The sequence below is a fragment of the Arachis ipaensis genome, chromosome B01 (assembly GCF_000816755.2).
Source record: "Arachis ipaensis cultivar K30076 chromosome B01, Araip1.1, whole genome shotgun sequence".
In the NCBI taxonomy this organism is placed as follows: Eukaryota; Viridiplantae; Streptophyta; class Magnoliopsida; order Fabales; family Fabaceae; genus Arachis; species Arachis ipaensis.
In genome coordinates this window covers 95,763,307-95,785,268 of record NC_029785.2, presented here as the reverse complement: position 1 = coordinate 95,785,268, position 21,962 = coordinate 95,763,307, and the positions used below count along the sequence as shown (strand labels likewise).

Here is a 21,962-nt window from a genome sequence, read left to right as displayed (position 1 = left end):
TTCAACAACCACTTCTTCCTCATGAATGTCTTCCATGACCCTAGGAGGTATCTCCTCCAATGTAGTCTCTGACCGTAGAGTGATGGCGTTGAGACTACCCTTGGGGTTTGGTTGGGGTTGGAATGGAAGGTTAGAAGAACTTGAGGGTTGGTTGGTATTGTTGTTGGAGGGGGCATGGTCATCTTTGAAAGCATGTTGGTGAGATTGGCCAATTGAGTGCCCAAGGCATCAAATTGAGCCTTATTACTCTCGTTCCGTTTCTCCATAGCGGCTCTAAGCTCATCAACTTGATTGGTGGAAGATGAAGAGGTTTGGTTGGATTGTTGTCTATGGTGTGGTGCTTGGTATTTGGTGTAGTTATTTTGGTTTTGGTTGGTGTGATTTTGGTTGGCTTGGTGGTTGGTGTTGTTATGGTAGTATTGAGATGAAGATTGGTTGTTGTTGTAATAAGAAGAAGAGTTATTCCATCTTTGGTTTTGATTGCTCCCCTGTGCATTATCCCTCCACCCTTGATGTTGATTACTATCATGAGGGTAGTTATTTTGGCCTTGAGAAGGATAGGGTGGACGGTTGTTGTAATTCACATTGGCCACTACAAGGGCAGGCTCCTCTTGAATTTGATGGCATTGATCGGTATAATGTGTGGTGCTAGAGCACAAATCACAAATCCTAGGAGGGCCTTCAAGTTGAGCAATTGAGGATGGGGCTTGGATGGCTTGGATGGAGTAGTATTCCTTTTTATCTTTTTGTATTTGCGTGAGGATAGTGGCCATGTCCCCAAGCGCTTTGGTCAAGCTTGCTTCGGAAGGGGATGGTTCTACCACACCCTTGAGAGGATTACTTCTCACCCTTACATGTTGTGTAGCCTCGGCAACATCATTTATCAATTTCCAAGCTTCTCCCTCCGTCTTGTTTTTCGAAAGAGAACCACCACTAGAAGCGGTGAGCAACTTCTATCTTCCACACAAAGACCTCCGGTGAAGTAGCTAATGAGCAAGTGAGTGTTCAATCCATGATGTGAACAAGATTCCAATAGCCTCTTGAACCGATTCCAATACTCATACAAACTCTCTTGGTCTCTTTGCATTATACTCGAGATCTCCTTCCGGACATAATCGATCTTCTCTGGTGGGAAGAACTTATTTAAAAACTCTCTTCTCAAGAAATCCCAATTAGTTGCAATCTCATCTGGTAGCGAATAAAACCATGTTTTTGCATGCCCTTCAAGAGAGAAAGGAAAGGCAAAAACCATAATAGCCAACTCATCGGCTCCATGCCTTCGGGCCGTAGAACAAGCAACTTGAAAGTCTCTTAGATGTCGGATGGGGTCTTGACCCGGCAACCCATGATATTTAGGAAGTAGATGTATCAAGCTACTCTTCAATTCAAAGTTTGGATCAAGGTTAGGATACCTTGCTTGCAAAGGTTGAAGTATGATATCTGGAGCTCCTTGCTCATGCAAAGTGATCCGCCGTGGCTCCGCCATGTATGGTTCACCTGTGGGATACAAAGATGTATTAGTAGTGCCAACAGAAGAATAGGAAGTAGCAGACTCCAAGTCACTCTCGGTACCGCCTAGTGATTCGGTATGTTCCTCAAGAGAGTCCGAAGTACTAGCCGTATAGTCCAACCGCCGTCTAGCTTGCCAAGTGTGCAACAAGGTTCTTTCAATCTCAGGGTCAAACTCGGCTAAGCTAGAATTCAGTTGAGACCGAGTCATCAAACTTGGGAGTCATAGCACACATATAAAAGAAATATAAACTATAGCTAAGTAGTGAAAGAAAGTAAACTATCTACAATGTTCACATATTCACATAACCAGTATCAAGGAATATGTTGCAACCATTTCCCGGCAATGGCACCAAAAATTTGATGTACACGGGTACCGTCGGTAAGGAATTTCACAAGATTTCCGCGTTGCAAGTATAGCCCTCAACTGACAAATAATCCGCGAATCAAATTTAGAAAGGAATTGGTTGTCACAAGTTCAACCCCAATAAAAGTAACCGAAGTATTCAAACCTCGGGTCGTCTCACAAGGAATGGGAAAACATGTGCAACAACATTGGTTAAAATTCCGGGGTTGTGAGTCATGAGCGAGAAATTAAACTAGGAATTTTAACAAGCAAGTAATCTTGGAGTGCAAGAAACTAATTCAAACAACTAAAACAAGATGTGAGAAATTCCAAACTAACAAGATAACATTCAATATAATTCTATTCTAAAACTAAATAATTAACTATAACTAAGACAAAGCAATTAGGAATTTTGGCTTTTCAAATATGAATACAAAAAGCAACTCTTGGCTAGACATGGGAATTGGGGTTACTATTCTTGTCTAACAACCATATCTTGACAATTATAAGGAACCAAACTCATTAAGTCTACTTCTATACTTGAAGTATGTTAAATGGTTTAGTTAACATCAACCCATAAGGTCCAACCTCACTACTAATTAACCTAGTAGTTGGCTAGTGTCAATGGCTATCAAATTGACCACTAAGGGTTTCCAAATCATCAAATCCATTAGACCCAATGACTCAAGTTTACCCAATTCCCTTAGCCTAGGCTAAGAGTAAAGAGAACTACTCCATAATCAAAGGAAACATTTCATCAAACACATGGTAAGTATTAACAAAAGACATATTCAATTTTCAATTAAATTGGAACTACAAGTACCCACTAACAATTATCAACATACAATCACTCAAACAACACAATTAATCATAAAAATCATCAATGCAACATTAGCAAGTCAAGATTCACAACATTCATGAAATGGGTAATAAATGACAATTGACAAGAAATTATAAAACTAACACAAGATCTAAGCAAAATTATATTAAAGAATTCAAATTAAGCAATTAAAACTAGTAATTAACAAGATCTACTTCAGAATTCAACAAGGGAAGATCAAATCAAAGCTAGATCTAGAGAGGAACAAGGGTTTCTCTCTCTAGAAGAACAAGAACCAAAAAACTAGCTAAAAATTATGTCTAAGTGTAAAATGAATGATCCCCCCTTTTCCCCCTAGCATCCTTGGGTCTTTTCCATGCAGAAATAGCTTGAATTTAGGCATCTTGAGCCTAAGAAATCGCCAGGCATGATTTCCTTTAATGAGGTCACGTGTAACTTATCACGCGTACGCGCCATGCGTGCGTGCGCGCCGATTGCTTTTGTGATCCACGCGTGCCTGCCATGTACGCGTGCGCGCCGGTATGGATTTTCCTAATCTGCGTAGATGCGTCCATCCTTGCGTGCCGCTTCCAGCTATCTACATCCACGCGTGCGCGTGAAGTGTGCGTGCGCGTGAAGTGCGCGTGCGCGCCCATGATGAAGTTCCCAAAATCCAAATCTTCATGTTCCTTCCTCTTGTGCATACTTTGTTTCTCTCTTCTAGGCCATTCTTATCCTATAAATCCTGAAATCACTCAACAAATACATCACGGCATCGAATAGCAATAAAAGAGGATCAAAATGTAGCAATTCTAAGGCAAAATAAGCATGTTTTTCATCATGAAGCAAAATTAGGAAGAGAACACAAAACCATGCAATTCTTATGAATAAGTGTGAGAAATATTGACAAACCCCCCCCCCAAATTCTATACAATATAAACCACAAAATTAGGGTTTATCACATATGTAGACTGTTTTAAAAGAAATGAAGAGTTGCTTAAAGAGGTTAATAAGCTTAAAGAAGACTTAGCTAAGTTCACTCAAAGTTCTGAAAATCTAAATCAAATCTTGGCTAGTCAAAAACTACTTTATGATAGCTGGCTTGGGTTTCCTCAAAGCTGTTGAAAAGTCTTCTTTTGAAAACATTGCTTCATCTTCTAATGATATAAGGTTTCAAAACCTAGCAAGCTTTAACAAAACAGCAACTCCAAGATTTTGTAGACTGTGTAACCGAAATGGCCACTTTTCCATTCAATGTTTTTTTGGTGAAAGAATGATTGGTGACAAAGTTTGCAAAGTTATTTTTGACTATAATGGTTTGGGACAAAGGAGATGGTTTAATGTAAAAGGATCCAAAAAAATTTGGATACCTAAGGTCACTTGAGCTTATTTTGTAGATATGCCTAGCATCCAAAAGGAAGGACAACATGTGGTACATGGACAGCGGATGCTCTAGGCATATGACCGGAAAGACAACCTTCTTCATTAGGCTTGATGAGTATGATGGAGGGTTTGTCACTTTCAGTGATGATGGTAAAGGAAAATAGTGGCCATTGGAAAAGTTGGAAAAAGTTTTTCTTCTTGTATAAATGATGTACTTCTTGTTGATGGATTGAAACATAATTTACTAAGTGTTAGTTAACTATGTGATCTTGGATGTGAGGTTGTTTTTAGAAAGTTTGTGTACTTAGTTGTTTGTGAAAAATCTAGGGATATTTTGTTTGAGGCTAAAAGGTGCAATAATGTGTATGGATTGACTCTTGAGGACTTGAAAGAACAAAAAGTGACATGTTTTACTTCTCTTGAATCTGAGAAATGGCTGTGGCGTAAGAAATTGGGTCATGCTAGCATGTACTAAATTTTTAAGCTAGTTAAGAAAAACTTGGTTAGAGGAATTCCAAATATTAAATTTGATAAGGATCTTACTTGTGATGCTTATCAATTAGGCAAACAAGTAAAATTCTCTTTTAAACCAAAAGATGGAATTTCAACCAAGAGGCCATTAGAGATGTTACACATTGATCTTTTTGGTCCAACAAGAACTCAAAGTTTAGGAGGTAAACATTATGGTCTAGTGGTGGTGGATGACTACTCTAGATTCGGTTGGGTACTTTTTCTTGCTCATAAAAATGATGCTTTTCATGATTTCTCAACCCTTTGCAAAAAAATTCAAAATGAAAAAGATTTAAAAGTTGCCTATTTGAGAAGTGATCACGGAAAAGAATTTGAAAACCAAGATTTTGAAAAATTCTGTGATGACTTTGGAATTGCTCATAACTTTTCATGTCCTAGAACTCCCCAACAAAATGGGGTGGTTGAAAGAAGGAATAGAAGCCTTCAAGAGATGACTAGGGCCATGTTACGTGAAAATGAGATTCCAAAATTTTTATGGGCTGAAGCTGTAAATACAGCATGTTACATTTTGAATAGGACCATTATTAGAAAAGGGTTAAAGAAAACTCCTTATGAGCTATGGAAAGGAACCCCTCCTAATCTTAAGTATTTCCATGTTTTTGGATGCAAATGCTTTGTACTTACCAACAAAGAAAATCTTGGTAAATTTGATCCAAAATCCTATGAAGGGATGTTTGTTGGATACTCCACTACCAGCAAGGCTTAGAGAATTTACCTCAAAGAACATAGAACTATAGAGAAATCCATACATGTAACTTTTTGTGATTCTAATTCAATTCCCAGCATTGTGATAGAAAATGATTCAGATTGTGAAGATGCTGTCAACAAAGAAACAAGTGAGGAAAATCCCAAGTCTGCTCAAAATGAAGAATCTGTCCGTCCAGTTTTGTCTCATCAGAATGGAGGAGACATTTCTGTTTTATCTCCTGAGCCAGCAAGAGAATCTGGAACAGAAAAACCCAATGAAGCTCATCAAAGCTCAACACTACTTCGGAAACCAAGAGAATGGAAGTCCATGAGGGGTTATCCTCACGACTTTATTATTGGTGATCCCTCTCAAGGTGTGACAACAAGATCCTCAACCAAAAAGCAATCCGAACCAAGCAACTTTGCCCTCTTGTCACAAATGGAGCCCAACAATGTAAAGCAAGCTCTTGAAGATCCATCATGGGTCAAAGCCATGCAAGAAAAACTTGCTCAATTCGACAAGAATGAGGTTTGGACATTAGTACCTCATCCGGATGGTAAGAAGGTAACGAGTACTAAGTGGGTTTTCAAAAATAAACTAGGTGAGGATGGAAAGGTTATTCGTAACAAGGCTAGATTAGTGGCCCAAGGTTACGATCAAGAAGAGGGTATAGATTTTGATGAGTCTTTTGCTCCGGTAGCTAGAATGGAAGCAATTAGGTTGCTTCTTGCCTATGCTTCCCATAAGGGTTTTAAAATTTTTCAAATGGATGTCAAATGTGCTTTCCTTAATGGCTTTATTAATAGAGAAGTGTTTGTGGCACAACCCCCCGATTTTGAAGATAAAAAATTTCCAAACCATGTTTTCAAGCTTCCAAAGGCTCTTTATGGCATTAGACAAGCTCCAAGAGCATGGTATGAAAGGCTTAGTGCCTTCTTGTTGGAAAATCAATTTCAAAGGGGTACCACTGACACTACTTTATTTATAAAAGCATCTAATGATGATATTCTCCTAGTTCAAGTTTATGTGGATGACATTGTGTTTGGGTCGGCCAATGAGTCCTTGTGTGAAGAGTTTGGAAAACTCATGACTAGTGAGTTTGAAATGAGTTTAATGGGAGAGCTAACATTCTTTCTTGGTCTCCAAATTAAACAAACTCCTAGTGGCACCTTTATTCACCAAGGAAAGTATGCTAAAGAATTAATCAAAAAATTTGGCCTAGAAAATTCCAAACCAATGGGTACTCCAATGCATCCAAACACTAAACTTGAAAAGGATGAAAATGGTAAAGATGTGGATGAAACTAAGTATAGAGGAATGATAGGTTCACTCATGTATCTTACTTCCTTTAGACCGGATATTGTTCAAAGCGTGGGTGTATGTTCAAGATTTCAATCTCACCCAAAAGAATCCCATCTTTCAGCCGTTAAATGCATCATTAGATACATTAAGGGAACTAGTGATTATGGCTTATGGTATCCAAAATCTGATAATTTTTGTGCAGTAGGGTTTTGTGGTGCAGATTATGCGGGAGATAGAGTGGATAGAAGAAGTACATCCGGCATGTGTTGCTTCCTTGGAAGCTCACTTAACATGTGGTCAAGCAAAAAACAAGCCACCGTAGCTCTATCTACAGCCGAAGCTGAATATATTTCTGCATCTGCATGTTGTTCACAATTAATTTGGTTGAAAACTCAATTGGAAGATTACAAATTAAAAATCAATAGTATACCCTTATTCTGTGACAATATGAGTGCTATAAACATTTCTAAAAATCCTGTTATGCACTTAAGAACAAAGCACATTGAAATTAAATATCATTTTATTAGAGAACATGTGCAAAAGGGAACTATTGATATTCAATTTGTAAAATCTGAAGATCAACTTGCAGACATTTTTACTAAACCCTTTTGTGAAGACAGATTATGCTCTTTGAAAAAAAGTTTGGGAATGATAGAATTAAGTTCTGTTGATAATTTGTGAAATTTTTTGACACTGTTTAGTTTTATCTCATAGGAAGGCAGGAGACATTTTTAGGACGTGAGGAACGGGCCATGATTCAGGGGGAGACTGAACTAATGTTAATTATCTTGGGCCCCACCAAATCTCTTTGACCTTACTCTGACCTGTTTTAAGTTCCTCTTTGTGTTAATCACATTTTTTTAAGTTGTCATATCAAATCTTGTTGGAAGAGGCTATTGTCAAATCAAATCTTTTATCCTTCCCTCATCCCTTGATTCTAGGAGCTAATCCTTCAGTTTTAATTTTAAAAAGAAACTTCTCTTGGTTAATAACCGAGCCATAATGGGTAATAACTACCCCACTTCTCTCTCTCCAATTAGCATTTAATGCTTCCCTAACCTCCCACATCTCTCCACTCACTTCGGTTCTCCCTTCACCTTCCCCTCTCCACTTCTCCATTTTTAATATCATGAAAAAGAAAACTGCTCCAAGGAAAAGTGAACGAATTCTTCTCTCCAAAAAATCCTCCACCCCTCAAACCCACACTCATATACACATTCATTCTACATCTTCATCATCTCTCTCATCATCATCTAAGCAAACAGACACCATGAGGAGAAAAATGATAGCAACGAAGACTTCATCAAGAAAAAAGAAGGAACCCGTGGTTGAAGAGGAAGAGGAGTCTCACACCTCACCACCTCTCTCACCACCGAAGAAGGCAACCCCTGAACGAAGTTCACAGAAGACCAAAAGCTTTGTGTTACATGACACGAGGGAACCAGCTAATCTGGAATCATTGGAATTCAAAAATAAATTCAACAAACCATTCACACTTTGATCCTGCTAGATTCAATTCGTGTACCTCCTATGAGTTCCACAAGGAAGTATTGGAGAAACGTCACTTGTGTGTCTCACACCTGGTGAATCTGGACTCACTTGCAGCCAAAAGAATCAACTTCTCTCCTCTATTTGAGAATCTGAAATAGACCCCTCTGCTCTATATTCAGAAACCCGTTTACCCAGGATTGGTACGAGAATTTTATGCTAATATGAGGCTGATCGATGGTACCATTCACTCATACGTAAAGCGGGTATATATGACTCTGAACTCGAAGACGATCAATGCTGCCCTAGGCTACACTGATGAGGGACCAAGAGCGTACATGTCTGAAAAATGGGACTCTCAGGTTGGAGTCACATACAAGATTGCTCTGCAACAAATCCATGAGAACTTGTCTGGCTTGGATGGCACCATCCCTACTCACAAGGCCCTAGGTCCTGAAAACTCATTACTGCATAGAATCATTACTCATATTCTGACTTCACAGAGTGGCTCACATAACAGAGTAAATATTTCTGACTCTTTTGTGCTTTTTGCTATTGTTACTTCCTCTTCTATTTCTTTTGCATACCTTATGATAAGGCATATGCGGGAAGCTGTTAAAAGTACCAAAAAGGCAAATCTTTCCTATGGCATGTTTCTCACCAGCATTTTTGAATATTTTAAAGTTGATCTAACAAATGAAGTTGTAGAGAATAAGGTCTCAATCATTAAGGGAGGAGGAGTTTCAAGTACAATAAAAGGCACCAAAGGGAAAAAAAGCAATGCCCTCTGACAGTGACCTAGAAAGCTGACCGGCCGAGCCATCCAAAGTGACAGATTTAATAAGAGAAGTACTCACTGAGTTTTCGAATATGTCTAAACTAATGGTGGATTCATACAAGGCTCCACGCAAACAAGCTTTTGAAAGTGAAAGGACGTGGATGAAATGCCAAGAGAGGGTGGGCCTAATGCTGCAGAATTTCGAAGAAGAGATGGGGGGTGCCAATGATGATGATGCAGATGGCTTTGAGTACAATTTATCTGATGATTGATCACTATGTTTATTGTTGATTTTTGGCTTTGTTTATTTTGATACTTTGTAGGATGTTATGGATACTTTAGAACTGTGATACTTGGTATTTTGGTACAAGTTATATTTTGGATCTGTTGCATATCATTGTGTTTTTGCAGGTTTCCCTTTGATGACAAAAGGGGGAGGAAAGCTGAAGAAAGCCAAAAAAAATTGAAAAAGTTGCTTGAAAAGTAGTTAGAACTAAAAACAGGGGCTGAAATCAGGTTGATTCATGATTACCCCTGTACATGTGTGCTGTTCTGATTATGTTGATGTGATGATCTGATTATGTTGCTCTGATTTAAGTTTATATTTTTATACTAATTTTGCAAGTTTATGGTTATAATGATCTGTTTTTGGCTGTGATAAGTTTGTTTAAACTCTGATAATTTTAGTTTAAATAATTTGCAAATCTTATTCAGTTTGGGTGATGACCTAAAACAGTTTCATAGATTGTAATTTACTGTTTGGCAAATCCTTTTGGCAAGAAACTACTTTTTACAAGAGTTAGTTTGATCCAAAGTATGTTGAGTTTTTAATATATGTTGAAAAGTACTCTGAAGGTACTCAAGCATGCTTCTTTTTTTATTGTTTTGATTGAGCAAAAAAAATTTTATGATAACAAATTAAGTATTTGTTTATCCTCAACTTTGCTCATAAATCAAGCCATTCAACATTACAGAATTTTATATGTTGAATAACACAGTTGCCTTAAGCTTGATTTCAAAAGTTACAGGTAAAGCTTCCCTTGGTAAAATAGCATACATTAAGGGGGAGCCATGTAACAATTGGAAAGGAAGGAATCCAAGTATTCAAAGGGAGTACTCTAATCTTTAATCTCTTTCCATTTTAATTTTTTTCAATAATGTTTGTCATCAATGGGGAGATTGATGAGTTTGGAAAACTCCAATTTAAATTGATGATGATCAAACATTATTAAAATAATTAGTTGCAAAATTATTAATTTGATTTTAATCCATATGTGTTAATTAAAATAATTTTGCTATGCAGGTTTTTGCTGTTGGGCCGAAATATAGCAAGCCCATTGGGATAAGTTTTTCAATCTTGGTGTGAAATTGTTATGGCTGATTTATTATTATTCTTGTTGGGCCTGATTTGATATCTATTAGCCCAAATCAACTTTGATGGACAGATCCACTAGCTTGGTCCAAATTGAAAATGAGAAAGAGAGATCCATGCATGTTTCCATGGATATCATATGCATCTTTGGATGGATTTCAAATTATGTTTCATTGCACTTAATGCAGACATTGGAAATAGGAAAGAGAAAATGAAAAAATGGTGTGATTACCTTAAGTGTTCTACACGCTTCTAGGGTTGGGTTTCGAAACAATTAATTTATGTCTTTCTATCTCTCTTCTCTTTCTTCTTTCTTCTTCATTCAGTCATATCACAGAGGAAACTATGGAAGCTATGGCAAGCTACCGAAGAGAAGAAGAAGCAAGTAACAAGACCATTGTAATGATGGCAAGAAAAAGAAAACAAAAAGTATGTTGTGGCTGAGATTTTTACTACAAATGGTAAGATTTGGTGAAGAGATCTCAGCTTCTCCATACCAAAAATGGAAGAAGAAAATTTTGGTCAGTGGAAGAAAATCTCAGAGAGATGGCTCGACTCTGCTTTGTGTTCACTCATCACAGAAGGTAGCTAGGGAGGCTACGTGAAGGAGGAAGCAAAAGTGGAGCAAAAGGAGCTGTCATGCATCAAGAAGCATCAAGGGCTAGGAATCCTTCTTGGAGTGCAAGTCAAGATGGATGGCTCAGATTGATGAAGTTTGGTGTAAAGGGAAGACTCAGAGGTAATTGCATATTGGTTTTAGCATTCGGTTATCTCTCCTCTCTCTGGCCGAACCGATTTTTCATGAAGAAGAAGAAGCTTAGCTTGGTTCTTTTGGTTTCAACCGTGGAGGCTTCCCCCTCTATAAATAAGGGTGAACAGTCAGGGCTTGAAGCAAGGAGTGAGAGTGCAAGGCACAAAGTTCTCATAGCTACCTAAGCTGACAGAAGTTCTTCTGCTTCAATGTTATCTGTTTTGTAATTTTCTGTTTAATTTTGTCTGTCTTGAGTCTCATGGAAAAAGGCAAACAGTGAAATTTGTAAGAAAAAGCCATAGAGCGGAAAAAAGGTAGAGAGTACAAAATTAAAAGAAAAGTCATAGATGTCCTTAGAGGTCCTTTGTACATCTGTGTTATGTTTCATGATTCTGTGGGAATCTCCTTGCAAGTTGGGTTAGCACTTAGCAGTTGAAAGCTTGGCAGTGACCAAGTCAAGTTCAGGATTGGGGCTTAGATTCTGGACTTGTCCCGGATATGAAGGGTAGTTCCTAGGGAGAATTGGTGTATGTAATCATGAAGATTATAGTGAAATTTCATCATTGTTGTGATGGAGACTGGATGTAGGCTACATTGCACTTGGCAGTTGAACCAGGATATATCGTGGTGTGATTCTCTCTCATTCTTCTACTCCATTTCTGTTTTTGCTGCTTAGGAGATAAAACTGAAAATATCTCGTGCCGGGTTACGAGATAAAAAGAAAAGGTCTGTGGCTGGGTACGAGACAAAAATCAAAAAGTCTCCAGAAGTTGTTACAAAGACCAGCAAATTTTAACAAGCAAAAAAAGGGGCTAAGATTCAACCCCCCCTTCTCTTAGCCACTGAAAAACCATCATCCTTAATTTCGATTTTTGATTAGCTTAGGCTAGTGAGAGTGTTTATCATTTAAATGTGTGAAATTTGGAAACATTGGTTTGGATAAAAAAGTGTTTTTATATTTCTATTGAAAATATTGGGAATTGGGTACATACTCATGCATTGAATGTTAAACCATATGCATTGATGCTCTTTATATTTTAGTTTGAAAAAAAATGATGACAAAGAAAAAGAAAAATATATAGAAAAAGAAAAAGAAAGAAAAAGAAAAGCAATAAAAAGGGGACAAAATGCCCCAAAGTGAAGTTAAATAATAATCAATGCATATGAGTTGTGATAAAACAGAGAATGCATGAGTGTGTGAAAAAGTGAGAATTATGGGTAGTTAGGTTTCTTTAGAATTTTATAGGTTGTTATATAGGTTAGGTGGGAAGTTTAAGTTAATCAAATATTCAAATTTCTAGTCCACTTGACCAAATACAATCTCACCCTGACCCTAGTCCCATTACAACCTTTGGATAAGTCCTCATGATATTTGTATACATGCATGAAATAATTGTTAATTGTTAGATGAAAAATAAATCTTAGAAAGCATGATTAGGGGAGAATTAAGTGAATCAACCCTATACACTTGAGTGACTAGAGCGGATATACATCCGGTGAGGGTTCGATTACCCAATTACATGTTTTCACCCATGATCATCTTTTCTGGCAAGTTTGTAAATTCTGTTCAATAACTCAAATCAATTGTGGATTTGACTTGGTTGTTAATACCTTTAGCCCTTATGCTTATATATGTATTCTTGGAAATTAATTTATTTTGACCAAGTGGTTGCATTCATTTAGATAGGTGCATGTAGGTAGATTGCATATAGATAGTTTGCATTGAATAAATGTCGATACCCTTTGTTTCTTTCTTGAGTTTAGCATGAGGATATGCTTGGTTTTAAGTGTGGGGAGGTTTGATAAACCCCAATTTTGTGGTTTATCTTGTGCTTAATTTAGGGAATTTTATCAACTTATCTCACATTTATTCAATGAAATAGCATGGTTTTGTAATTCTCCCTAAATTTGTGCTTAAGTGTAAAAATATGCTTTTTAGGCCTTAAAATAGCTAAATTTAATTCACCTTAATTCCATTCGATTCCTTGATATGTTTGTTAAGTTATTTCAGATTCATAAAGCAAGTATTGGATCGAAGAGATGAAGAGAAAAGCATGCAAAGTGGTATTCATGAAGAAATGAGCATTTGGAGGAATCAAGGCCACGCGCATGTGTCGTCCACACGTATGCATGAGAAGGAGGTTCATGGCCACACACACGCGTCATCCACGTGTACGCGTGAGGTGGAAATTTGCCAGCGACGCGTACGCGTCGTACATGCACACGCATGATGAGCGTCACGTGACTCACTTAAAGTGAATTCGCTGGGGGCAATTTTTGAGCTTTCCAGACCCAAGTCCAACTCATTTCTGAAGCTATTTGGTGCAGAACTCAAGATGGGTCATGGGGGAGCAATTAGTTAGTGTAGGAAGCATGCCTTAGGTTAGATCTAGAGAGAGAAGCTCCCTCTTCTCTTTAGAAATTAGGGTTCTTAATTTAATTTTCTTTTAGATTTAGGTTTTAATTTCTTGTTTCCATCTTGTTTTATTTACAATTTCTTGTTCTATTGTCTTGATTTTCCTATTTCTTCTTGTTAATTTCTCATTTTGGTTACTTTTATGTTCATGCACTCTTGTCAATTTCAATTTCTTTTAATGCAATTTGAGGTATTTCAGGTTTAATGTGCTTTCTTTAGTTGTTATTAATAATTTCTTGCATTGTGTAGTAGTAGATTTTATTAATTCTTGCATTTTGTGATGTTTATTTTTGTTGCACTCTAGGTGTTTGATAAAATATTTCCATTAGTTGTATAGTAGTTTTCTACATTCTTGGCTTAGAAAGAGGAATTAGGTGCTCTTGAGTCATTAATATCCAACTTACGTTGGTGATATAGAGTTGTTAGTTACTATTGTTTTCATTGACTCTAATCTCTTGCTAATTCAATTAGTAAGTCGATTAGGATTTTTGGATTGAGATTAACTAGTCTTATTTGACTTTCTCTCGTGTGAAGATAACATTATACCTTCTTCTTATGTTGGAGATGACTAAATAGGATTAGCTCTTGTTAATTATTATATGCTAATTAATGACTAGGATAGAAAGCCTATATTCTCAATCCTTGCCATGAATGCCACTTTTTAGTAGTTGTTATCTTTAATTGCTTGGTTTATTTTCTTGCCCCTTTTTACCAACCCAACCCCTTGGATACCATAACCAATAATATGCATACCTCACTGCAATTCCTTGAGAAGACGATCCGGGACTAACACTCTCGGTTATTTTTATTGGGTTGGACTTGTGACAACCAAAATTAAACTTTGATTGAGGATCAATTGTCGGTTTGGGCTATGCTCACAACGAAATTATTTTGTTAAATTCTGAACTGGTATAAATTCTTCTTTCAGGTTGAAAAAGTTGTACTTAGAACAAGTGCAAAAGTAACTTAAATAAATACGCCCTTGAGGCGTAAATACGATTTAACAACTCGACCCACACAAGTAACAAATAAATCATATAAAATTCCAAGCCTACGAGCTTATCTCTACAAGTTCCGAAAATAAACGACCTGTATTAAAAACAAGTCGTATAAAATGGAACAAACTTCACACAAACAAGTTGTCCAAAGAAAACTTGTTCTGGCATCCACAACAACATAAGGATAACTCGGTTTAAACGAGTTATGCGAGTCAACCGTATTTTTAACGAACTTGTGTCGAGCACAAGTCGTGTCAAACTGAAAGTAAAGTTTTAAAAGTGATTTGTATCAAAATGAACCACTAAAACAAAATTGAAACAACTTGATATAAAATGAGTTGTAAAAAATCAAAAGGGTATAAATAATCCTCCAATCAAAAAGTTTGGGTAAAATGAGCTGTATCATAAACAAGGATAACACCGTTGTAAAAACTAGAAAGGGAAGGGAATAAGCATATAATCCCTTCACCTAAAGCGAAAATTTATGCTCGACAAAGTGCAAAAATCATGAGCCGACCCTTTTAATGGTCGCTCGGATAAAGCAGTGAGGCTCAAATTGGTATCCAATGGTTATAATACGGCTTGATGATTTAAAACAACTCAAGCTCATAAGTTAAATGAAATCGAGTAAAAAATAACTATATGATCTAAGCAATTTGTATTAAAACAAATCGCACAAAACAACTTGATATATGACGAGTTGTGCTTTAAAAAAGTGACTTGTATAAAAAACAAGTCATCTATAAAAAGCTTAGAATGAAAAGTTGAACAAATCATTGAAAGGCTTCATTCGATAATCCAAACCGCTTGATTGTTCGAGTCCGGCTTCATAAAGCTCGACTTCGAGCAAGGACACAATGGATAAAGCAACAAAGTCCGATGGCTCTAAAGATGATCTGATATTTTAAAAGGACTCAAAGTGAACAAGTTGTAAAACAAGTTGTGAAGTCCTAAAAACAACTCGGATTTAAACGAGTTGTATGAAATCAGATCAAGAAATAGCCACGTTTTAATTAAGCGATTTGAAACGAAACAAATTGTAAAATCTTAAAACTACTCGTATCGAACGAGCTAGACGAGTTTATACTAAGAAATAGTTATGAGTTTTGAAATAAACGATTTGTATCAAAACAAGCCGTACAAAATCAATACTTTAAGTTTCAAAAATGATTTGTATTAAAATAAGTCATTAAACTGCAAAACAACTCGAACTAAACGAGTTGCATGAAATCCAATAAAAAAAAATCATGTCTCAAAATAAGCGATTTGTACCAAAAATAAAGTCATGCAACAAATCTTCAATCTTCAAAACAACTCGGTATAAAACAAGTTGTACAAAATTAGAATAAGTTTCAGAAATGTGATTTGTATTAAAACAAGTCATGCATCCTCAAAACAACTCGAATTGAACGAGTTGTACGAAATTAGGACAAGAAATATTCTCTGGTTAAGCAAGATTTGCTAAAATCAGTTATACAGAGCCTACAAGCCTTAAATAACTCGGAAAGAACGAGTTGTACAAATCAGTTCTAGAAAAAGACTTGACCAAAAACAAGTCGTATAAAGAGAGCAAGTTACACAGAATGTGAAAATGACTTGTAATATCAAGTCACCAAACGACAACTTTTAAGAAAGTAACAACTAAACTATAACAAAATGATAGCGCACGGAAAAAGCGCACAAGTAGTTGCGGAGTAACGTTACGAAAATGTTACATCATTCAAATCATGTTGAGTCGACCGATCTCCTTGATTTCAGACCTCAAATCTACTAAACAACTTATCCACATCTCAACATTTTGACTTGGTCATCTAATTGCTCGAGCATGACTTTGTAATGCTCGACCTCGAGTAGGGGCACTGTTCATGCACTGGCCCATAATTTAGCCAGTCATAAAATAAATAAAGCCCAGCCTACAAACATCGTTCAGATCTACCCCTACCCGACCTCACAAGGTCGGACATAGCGACATGAGTTCAGTCCCACTTATCTAAATAAGTAACTGACACCTAAGATATGTCCTATTTATTTAGAAGGAAGATCTCAACAACTTCTCCAACAAAAGGGAACGGTTATCCACCCTTAAAGGTAAAACTACTCTAAAAGGTGGTTATCTATTTTATTATAAATACACTCACACCCTCAGATATATTCAAGTTCCAATCTACTAAAAACCTACCTAAAATTCATGCTAACTTAAGCATCGAAATCTCTTGCAAGTACCAACCCCACCCCCTCACAAAAAACACGGATGGCGACACCTAGGCACTAGAACAAGTTGAATGCTACTTCAAAAGGAATTTAGATCTCACCTTCAGATCCAAATCACTGTTTTAAATAACCCTCAAAACAATCACGTTGGCATTTTTTTTTTACTGATATATTTTTGGTAACATGTTCGTTTTTACGTTTACTAGTTTAATTATATGTAATTTTGTGTGGTTAAATAATCTATAATCATTCAAAAATAAATCAAATAAAATTGACAAACTTATTGGATATTGATGAAAACAGTTTAACATAATATATGTGTTGAATTTTGAATAAAAAGTTTTCGTTAAAAAGATCGTTTAATCTATTTTATGATTAATGTGTTACATTTTGTACTTATGATACTAATATTATGGTTCATTATTTTTGTTAAATAATTTGAATTATATTTTATTAATGCACCGAGTTAAATGCAGTTTTTATTAAAGTCAATATGAATTTAAAAACAAGTGATGATGTAACAACTGGATTAAACCATCCCGTGCTAAACTAGTATCCCTAATAAAAATGACGAATAAATGATCATTTGTACTCATAAGAAATGAAAATGCTGACATATATATCCACACTAAATTGAAACTAAATTTGTATTTACGAAAGATATTCTTTGTGTAACAAAAATACTTTATTTTTAGAGGATTTGAGTGCCATGCAGAATATTTTTGTTACACAAAGAACATCTTACATGAGTACAAGTTTAATTTCAATCTAATATAAATACACATCCTGAGACCAAAAGTCACAATTCAAATGAAGTAGAACCTAATGTGGTAGGTGGCGTTACTGGCGAGAATCCTGCATCAAATTTGCAAGAAGATTTGGAGGCTAATAATTTGGAAGGAAATAATGTTGATGAGGCTTGCATGCATGATGAACCAGGCTGGGAGCAAGTTGTGAGGAAAGGTAAAACCAAGCTGTGTCAGAAGCAATCTAACAAGGTCCAAAGAGGCATTCAATCCAGAATCGATTCGGGTAGAGTAATCAGGCCCACCATTCACTTCTCTCACACGAATGGATCAAGCTCCTATCGTGCTAGGGTCGGGTCACGAGTCAAGGTCGGACACAGCGCTTCCCGTGTTGGTGAGACGTCGATCTCCTCAACCCGACACACCCCAGTGCCTTGCGGGTCCTCTCTCCGGAAACGACCAAGGCCGGGGTCCCTACAGAGCTCGCCAGTTGAGAAGAATGGAGGCACGGTGGTGGAAGCATCGTCATGTCTTCCTGCAACCGTGAAGGAGGGTGTTACCGTGGCGGTTCCATTGGAGAAGGAAGGCGCATTGCCGGCTGTTACTGCGTCGGTAGGCGGGATTAAGGAGATATTCCATGGAGATCCGGCAAACTTGAAGGTCACGGGAGTCACTTCCGCTGGGCAAGCCTCGGTTTGAGGTTGGTGAAGCACTTTGATTTCCTTGTTTTATATTTTTATATTTTATATTATGGATAGTTTAAATATAATAGCTTGGAATATTAGGGGTGCTTCTAATAAGTTAGCCCGGGTGAATTGTAAAGAGCTGGTTAGGAAATTTAAACCTGTAATTTTTATCGTGGTTGAAACTCACTGTCCTTTTCAACACTTGAAAATGTTCTGGGAAAGACTTGGTTATCATCCTATTGGTATAGTGGAGGCGTCAGGACACAAGGGGGGTATTTGGTTCCTTTCTGCAATACAGGGTGTTCACTGCAAATGGGTTGATGCTTTCGATCAGTGTGTTACAGTTGAGGTTCAGGTAAATAATGTGATTTGGAGGTGTAGTGGTATCTATGGTAGTCCTCAATTTAATACCAGAGTTTTGCTATGGGATTATCTTGTTACTCAGTCTTCGTCTTTCTGCGGGCCATGGATCGTTCTTGGTGATTTTAATGAAGTACTATTCTCTCATGAATCTAAGGGTTGCCTCTTCTCGAGTCATCATGCAGATCGGCTTGCTGCCTCTCTAGGGGATAGTAATCTGTTTGACTTGAAGACTATTGGAAGACAATTTTCTTGGTACAGAAGGGTTAAAAATGGTGTTGTCTTAAGAGAGGTTCTAGATTAAAACAATCTGTACCATCCAGTCCTCCACGTGGCCATTTCATCTACAAAAATTGTTTTCTGGCCAATTTTGTTTTTGGATGGTTGAAATATTCCAAGAAAAGAAAAAGTATTAATTAATTATTTCATTTCCTATTTTCTTGGCTTCCTTTGTTTTTCATTCTCATCTTGCAATTCAGGGCTCCAACCTCCAAGTAAGGAAGAAAACGATATAGGAACACCAGATACACGGAAATGCTGAGGGTCGCCGCAAAGAGGTTATTTGTGACGCCGTCGCCGGCACCCCAACAGGCTATTAGGGTTCTGCCGCGATTTTACCATGAGAGGGTGGTAGATCACTACAACAATCCACGGAACGTTGGTTCCTTCGACAAGAATGACCCCACCGTGGGAACGGGTTTGGTCGGAGCACCGGCGTGCGGTGACGTCATGAAGCTGCAGATTAAGGTCGACGAGAAGACCGGCAAGATTGTTGATGCTCGCTTCAAGACCTTCGGCTGCGGCTCCGCCATTGCTTCTTCCTCTGTCGGTAAACCCTTGTTTGCTACTGTTGCTTATATTTTATTTTATTTTATTTTATTCTCCAATTGGTTTCCGTTTAAGTGCTTAATTGTTTGTAATTAAAATCTTAATAATACGATTATGGTTTTGAATTTGATTGCCTATGAGCTGGCGATCTTTTAAAAAACATAAAATAAGTTGAGGGCGTAGTTATTAGGATTTAGGAAGCTCGAAGTTGAAAACATCTTGTGGAGCGTGCTTGTTACCACTGGTTGGTAGAATGTGTGTATACCTAAGAATAAGTTTTTGATTTGTGGATTGATTTATCATGTTTCATCTAATCTTGTCATCATTGCTAGATTGACATTTGACATATATGTTTCTAATTTATGGTTTTCTTTTGCTAGCTACTGAATGGGTAAAGGGAAAGCAGATGGAGGAAGTTTTGTCCATTAAGAACACGTAAGTATCTGCCTTGCAACTCTCTAATCCAAGAAATGTGTTCAATTGTATGGTAACTTTTTATCATTTTAGAATTTTTGTACTTCTTTTTATTAATAATATGAAACTTAATGAGTTAGGGTTCACATAAGTTGAAATAATATGACTTGTAATATATGATTGCTTTGCTGGTACGGTGCACCATGCACGTATAGTATATGCTCTATTCACAGAATTAACAAGAATAATCTGTTGGGTGGAATTTCAACCATGGAGAATGTTCTGAGTATAGCATTCTTTTATGCCTTTTTAACATCTCCCATTTGGTTCTGACTGAAGTTGAGGAACAGATATTATATAGAAGATCACTGTTTTATCTTTTATGGTTGCTTGTGGAAGACAAGATATTGGAAGGTGCATGGATCTTTAGTGTTAAACTTATGTATTGCCCCTCACAATGTCTTGTTGTCTTGCAAAAAGGGGCTGAGGTAGTTTATATTCTGCTATTCATCCCCTTGCTGATTACTCTCTCATAGCCTATTGATTATTTCAGAATTAATTTTATCATAGGATGCTTTTTAAGGCCTTTGGTTTCTACGGCTTATACCTTCTCATTGTTTTGTTCTACCTGATTCTAAATTCATTCCTAGCTGTTCCTGTCTGATATTCTGAGCTTTCAAAGTGACAAATGTTTGATGTCCTGCAGCGAAATTGCAAAGCATCTTTCACTTCCACCAGTTAAGCTTCACTGCAGCATGCTTGCTGAAGATGCAATTAAAGCAGCTGTTAAGGACTACGAAGCTAAGCGTGCTAAGGCAACCACTGCAAATGGAGAAGAAACAACCACCGGAGAGAAGGCTGCCACAGCTTAATCTCTTCTTCGTCTAGAATGGTGATGCAAACAACCATTTTGCTGCTTTTTTTTTTTTTTCTAATGTTAATGTGTTGTACATGTTAGAAACACCTTAAAGATCTTCTGACTTTTTCTTAGTTTATGCTTGTCAGCTGTATTCTTACAATTCAGTAATTACTTCTGAAGCTGACTAGGCTATGGTTTGTTCTTTGTTGTTTTCATTGTACTTAATAGTTGGCGAATCGTGTTTGGGCAGTTAAATTTCGTATCACCAATTCACCATAACTACTGATGTATCATGTATGCATACATACAATAAAACAGCACGATATTCATTTTCCCACTCCCTTGAGCCATAGAATTGTCTCTATTATTTCAGTAAGTAAATTTATTAGCAATAAGCCAATAAGCCAATAACGAGACTGAAGAATAAAAGTGAACCCAGACATGGCATTGAATTTCATTTGTGCTCCTCAAGTTAATGTTGATTGTCGATTCATTGTAAAATAAAGCTTCCAATTAAAGTGCATCATCACAGAATCGGATTCCAAAGGCAGCTCTGATTTGATCACGTTATCAAGACAGACACGCCATTGAAGATAAGCACCAAGATGTACAGAAATACACTTATAATCAAATTATTACTATTCCAAGTCTTCTTTTTTTCCTTCTCCAGTCGGAAATGATTTTATATTTGTCCACAAGGTGGGAAAAAGAGAAAATGGGGAATTTGTAAGTAGAGACAACGTTATTATTCTCGAAAAAACAGAGAAAAGAAAACACTAAAGGAGCCCAATTAGGCTGACAAGAGTGTTAACAACATCTGCTGGTAGCAGCACCTAGACGGTGTTTTTGCCATGTACAACATCCAACAAGAAATTGGTGAAAAATGTCTCATAACATGGCAACTTAGCATAGCCAGGAAAGTAATTGATATCAATAACGAGGTACCTTTTCTCGTCATTGGCATCTCTAATCACATCAACGTTGAAGAGGTTAAGCCCCAAAGCCTCCCTCAACCCCCTTCCCAACTCGCTCACCAACCCCTCAGGAGGCATTTCAACACCATCCCCTTCCTCCTCCTGCTCACGTGACCCCTTCATGTTTGACACCTGAGAGAATGGCACCGCCCCCTTCAGATTCTTAATCTCTTCCTGCGTTATATCCGCCAACGACTTCCTCCTCACGCAAGTCACGTGCCTCCCCGCAACGTAGATCTTGAAAACCGCGCCACCGTGGTTCACGAACTCTTGCACCACCACAGGGTAATTTAGGGATTTCAACCCTTCACGGTCAAAGACCAAGCATAGATTATGTGAACTCGCGCTCCCGTCGGCTGCCAAGGGCTTCGCTATCACCGGGAACCGCAGGTTCACCGAATCAAGTCCCTCGATGGCGGTTCTCTCGTCGTTTGCGACGGCTTGTTTGGGGACGGAAACAGAAACGACGTCGTTTTGGAGGGAGAGTTTGGGGACCGAGTCG

General features: G+C 37.4%; 2 protein-coding genes across 2 annotated transcripts in view; one reads left to right on the top strand and one right to left on the bottom strand.

Moving 5' to 3' along the window:
• LOC107632161 (iron-sulfur cluster assembly protein 1) lies at positions 18,785-20,765 on the top strand. The gene is made up of 3 exons (XM_016335838.2): positions 18,785-19,214; positions 19,594-19,648; positions 20,334-20,765. The coding sequence occupies exons 1-3, from the start codon at positions 18,920-18,922 to the stop codon at positions 20,497-20,499; spliced, it is 516 nt and encodes a 171-aa protein (XP_016191324.1). The 5' UTR covers positions 18,785-18,919; the 3' UTR covers positions 20,500-20,765.
• LOC107632154 (inositol-tetrakisphosphate 1-kinase 1) overlaps positions 20,833-21,962 on the bottom strand; it is a gene marked incomplete in the record, with an annotated part of 1,493 nt that continues 363 nt past the window's right edge. Inside the window, 1 exon segment of the mRNA XM_016335827.2 lies at positions 20,833-21,962. Within this exon segment, the coding sequence (XP_016191313.1) occupies positions 21,320-21,962 (643 nt within the window).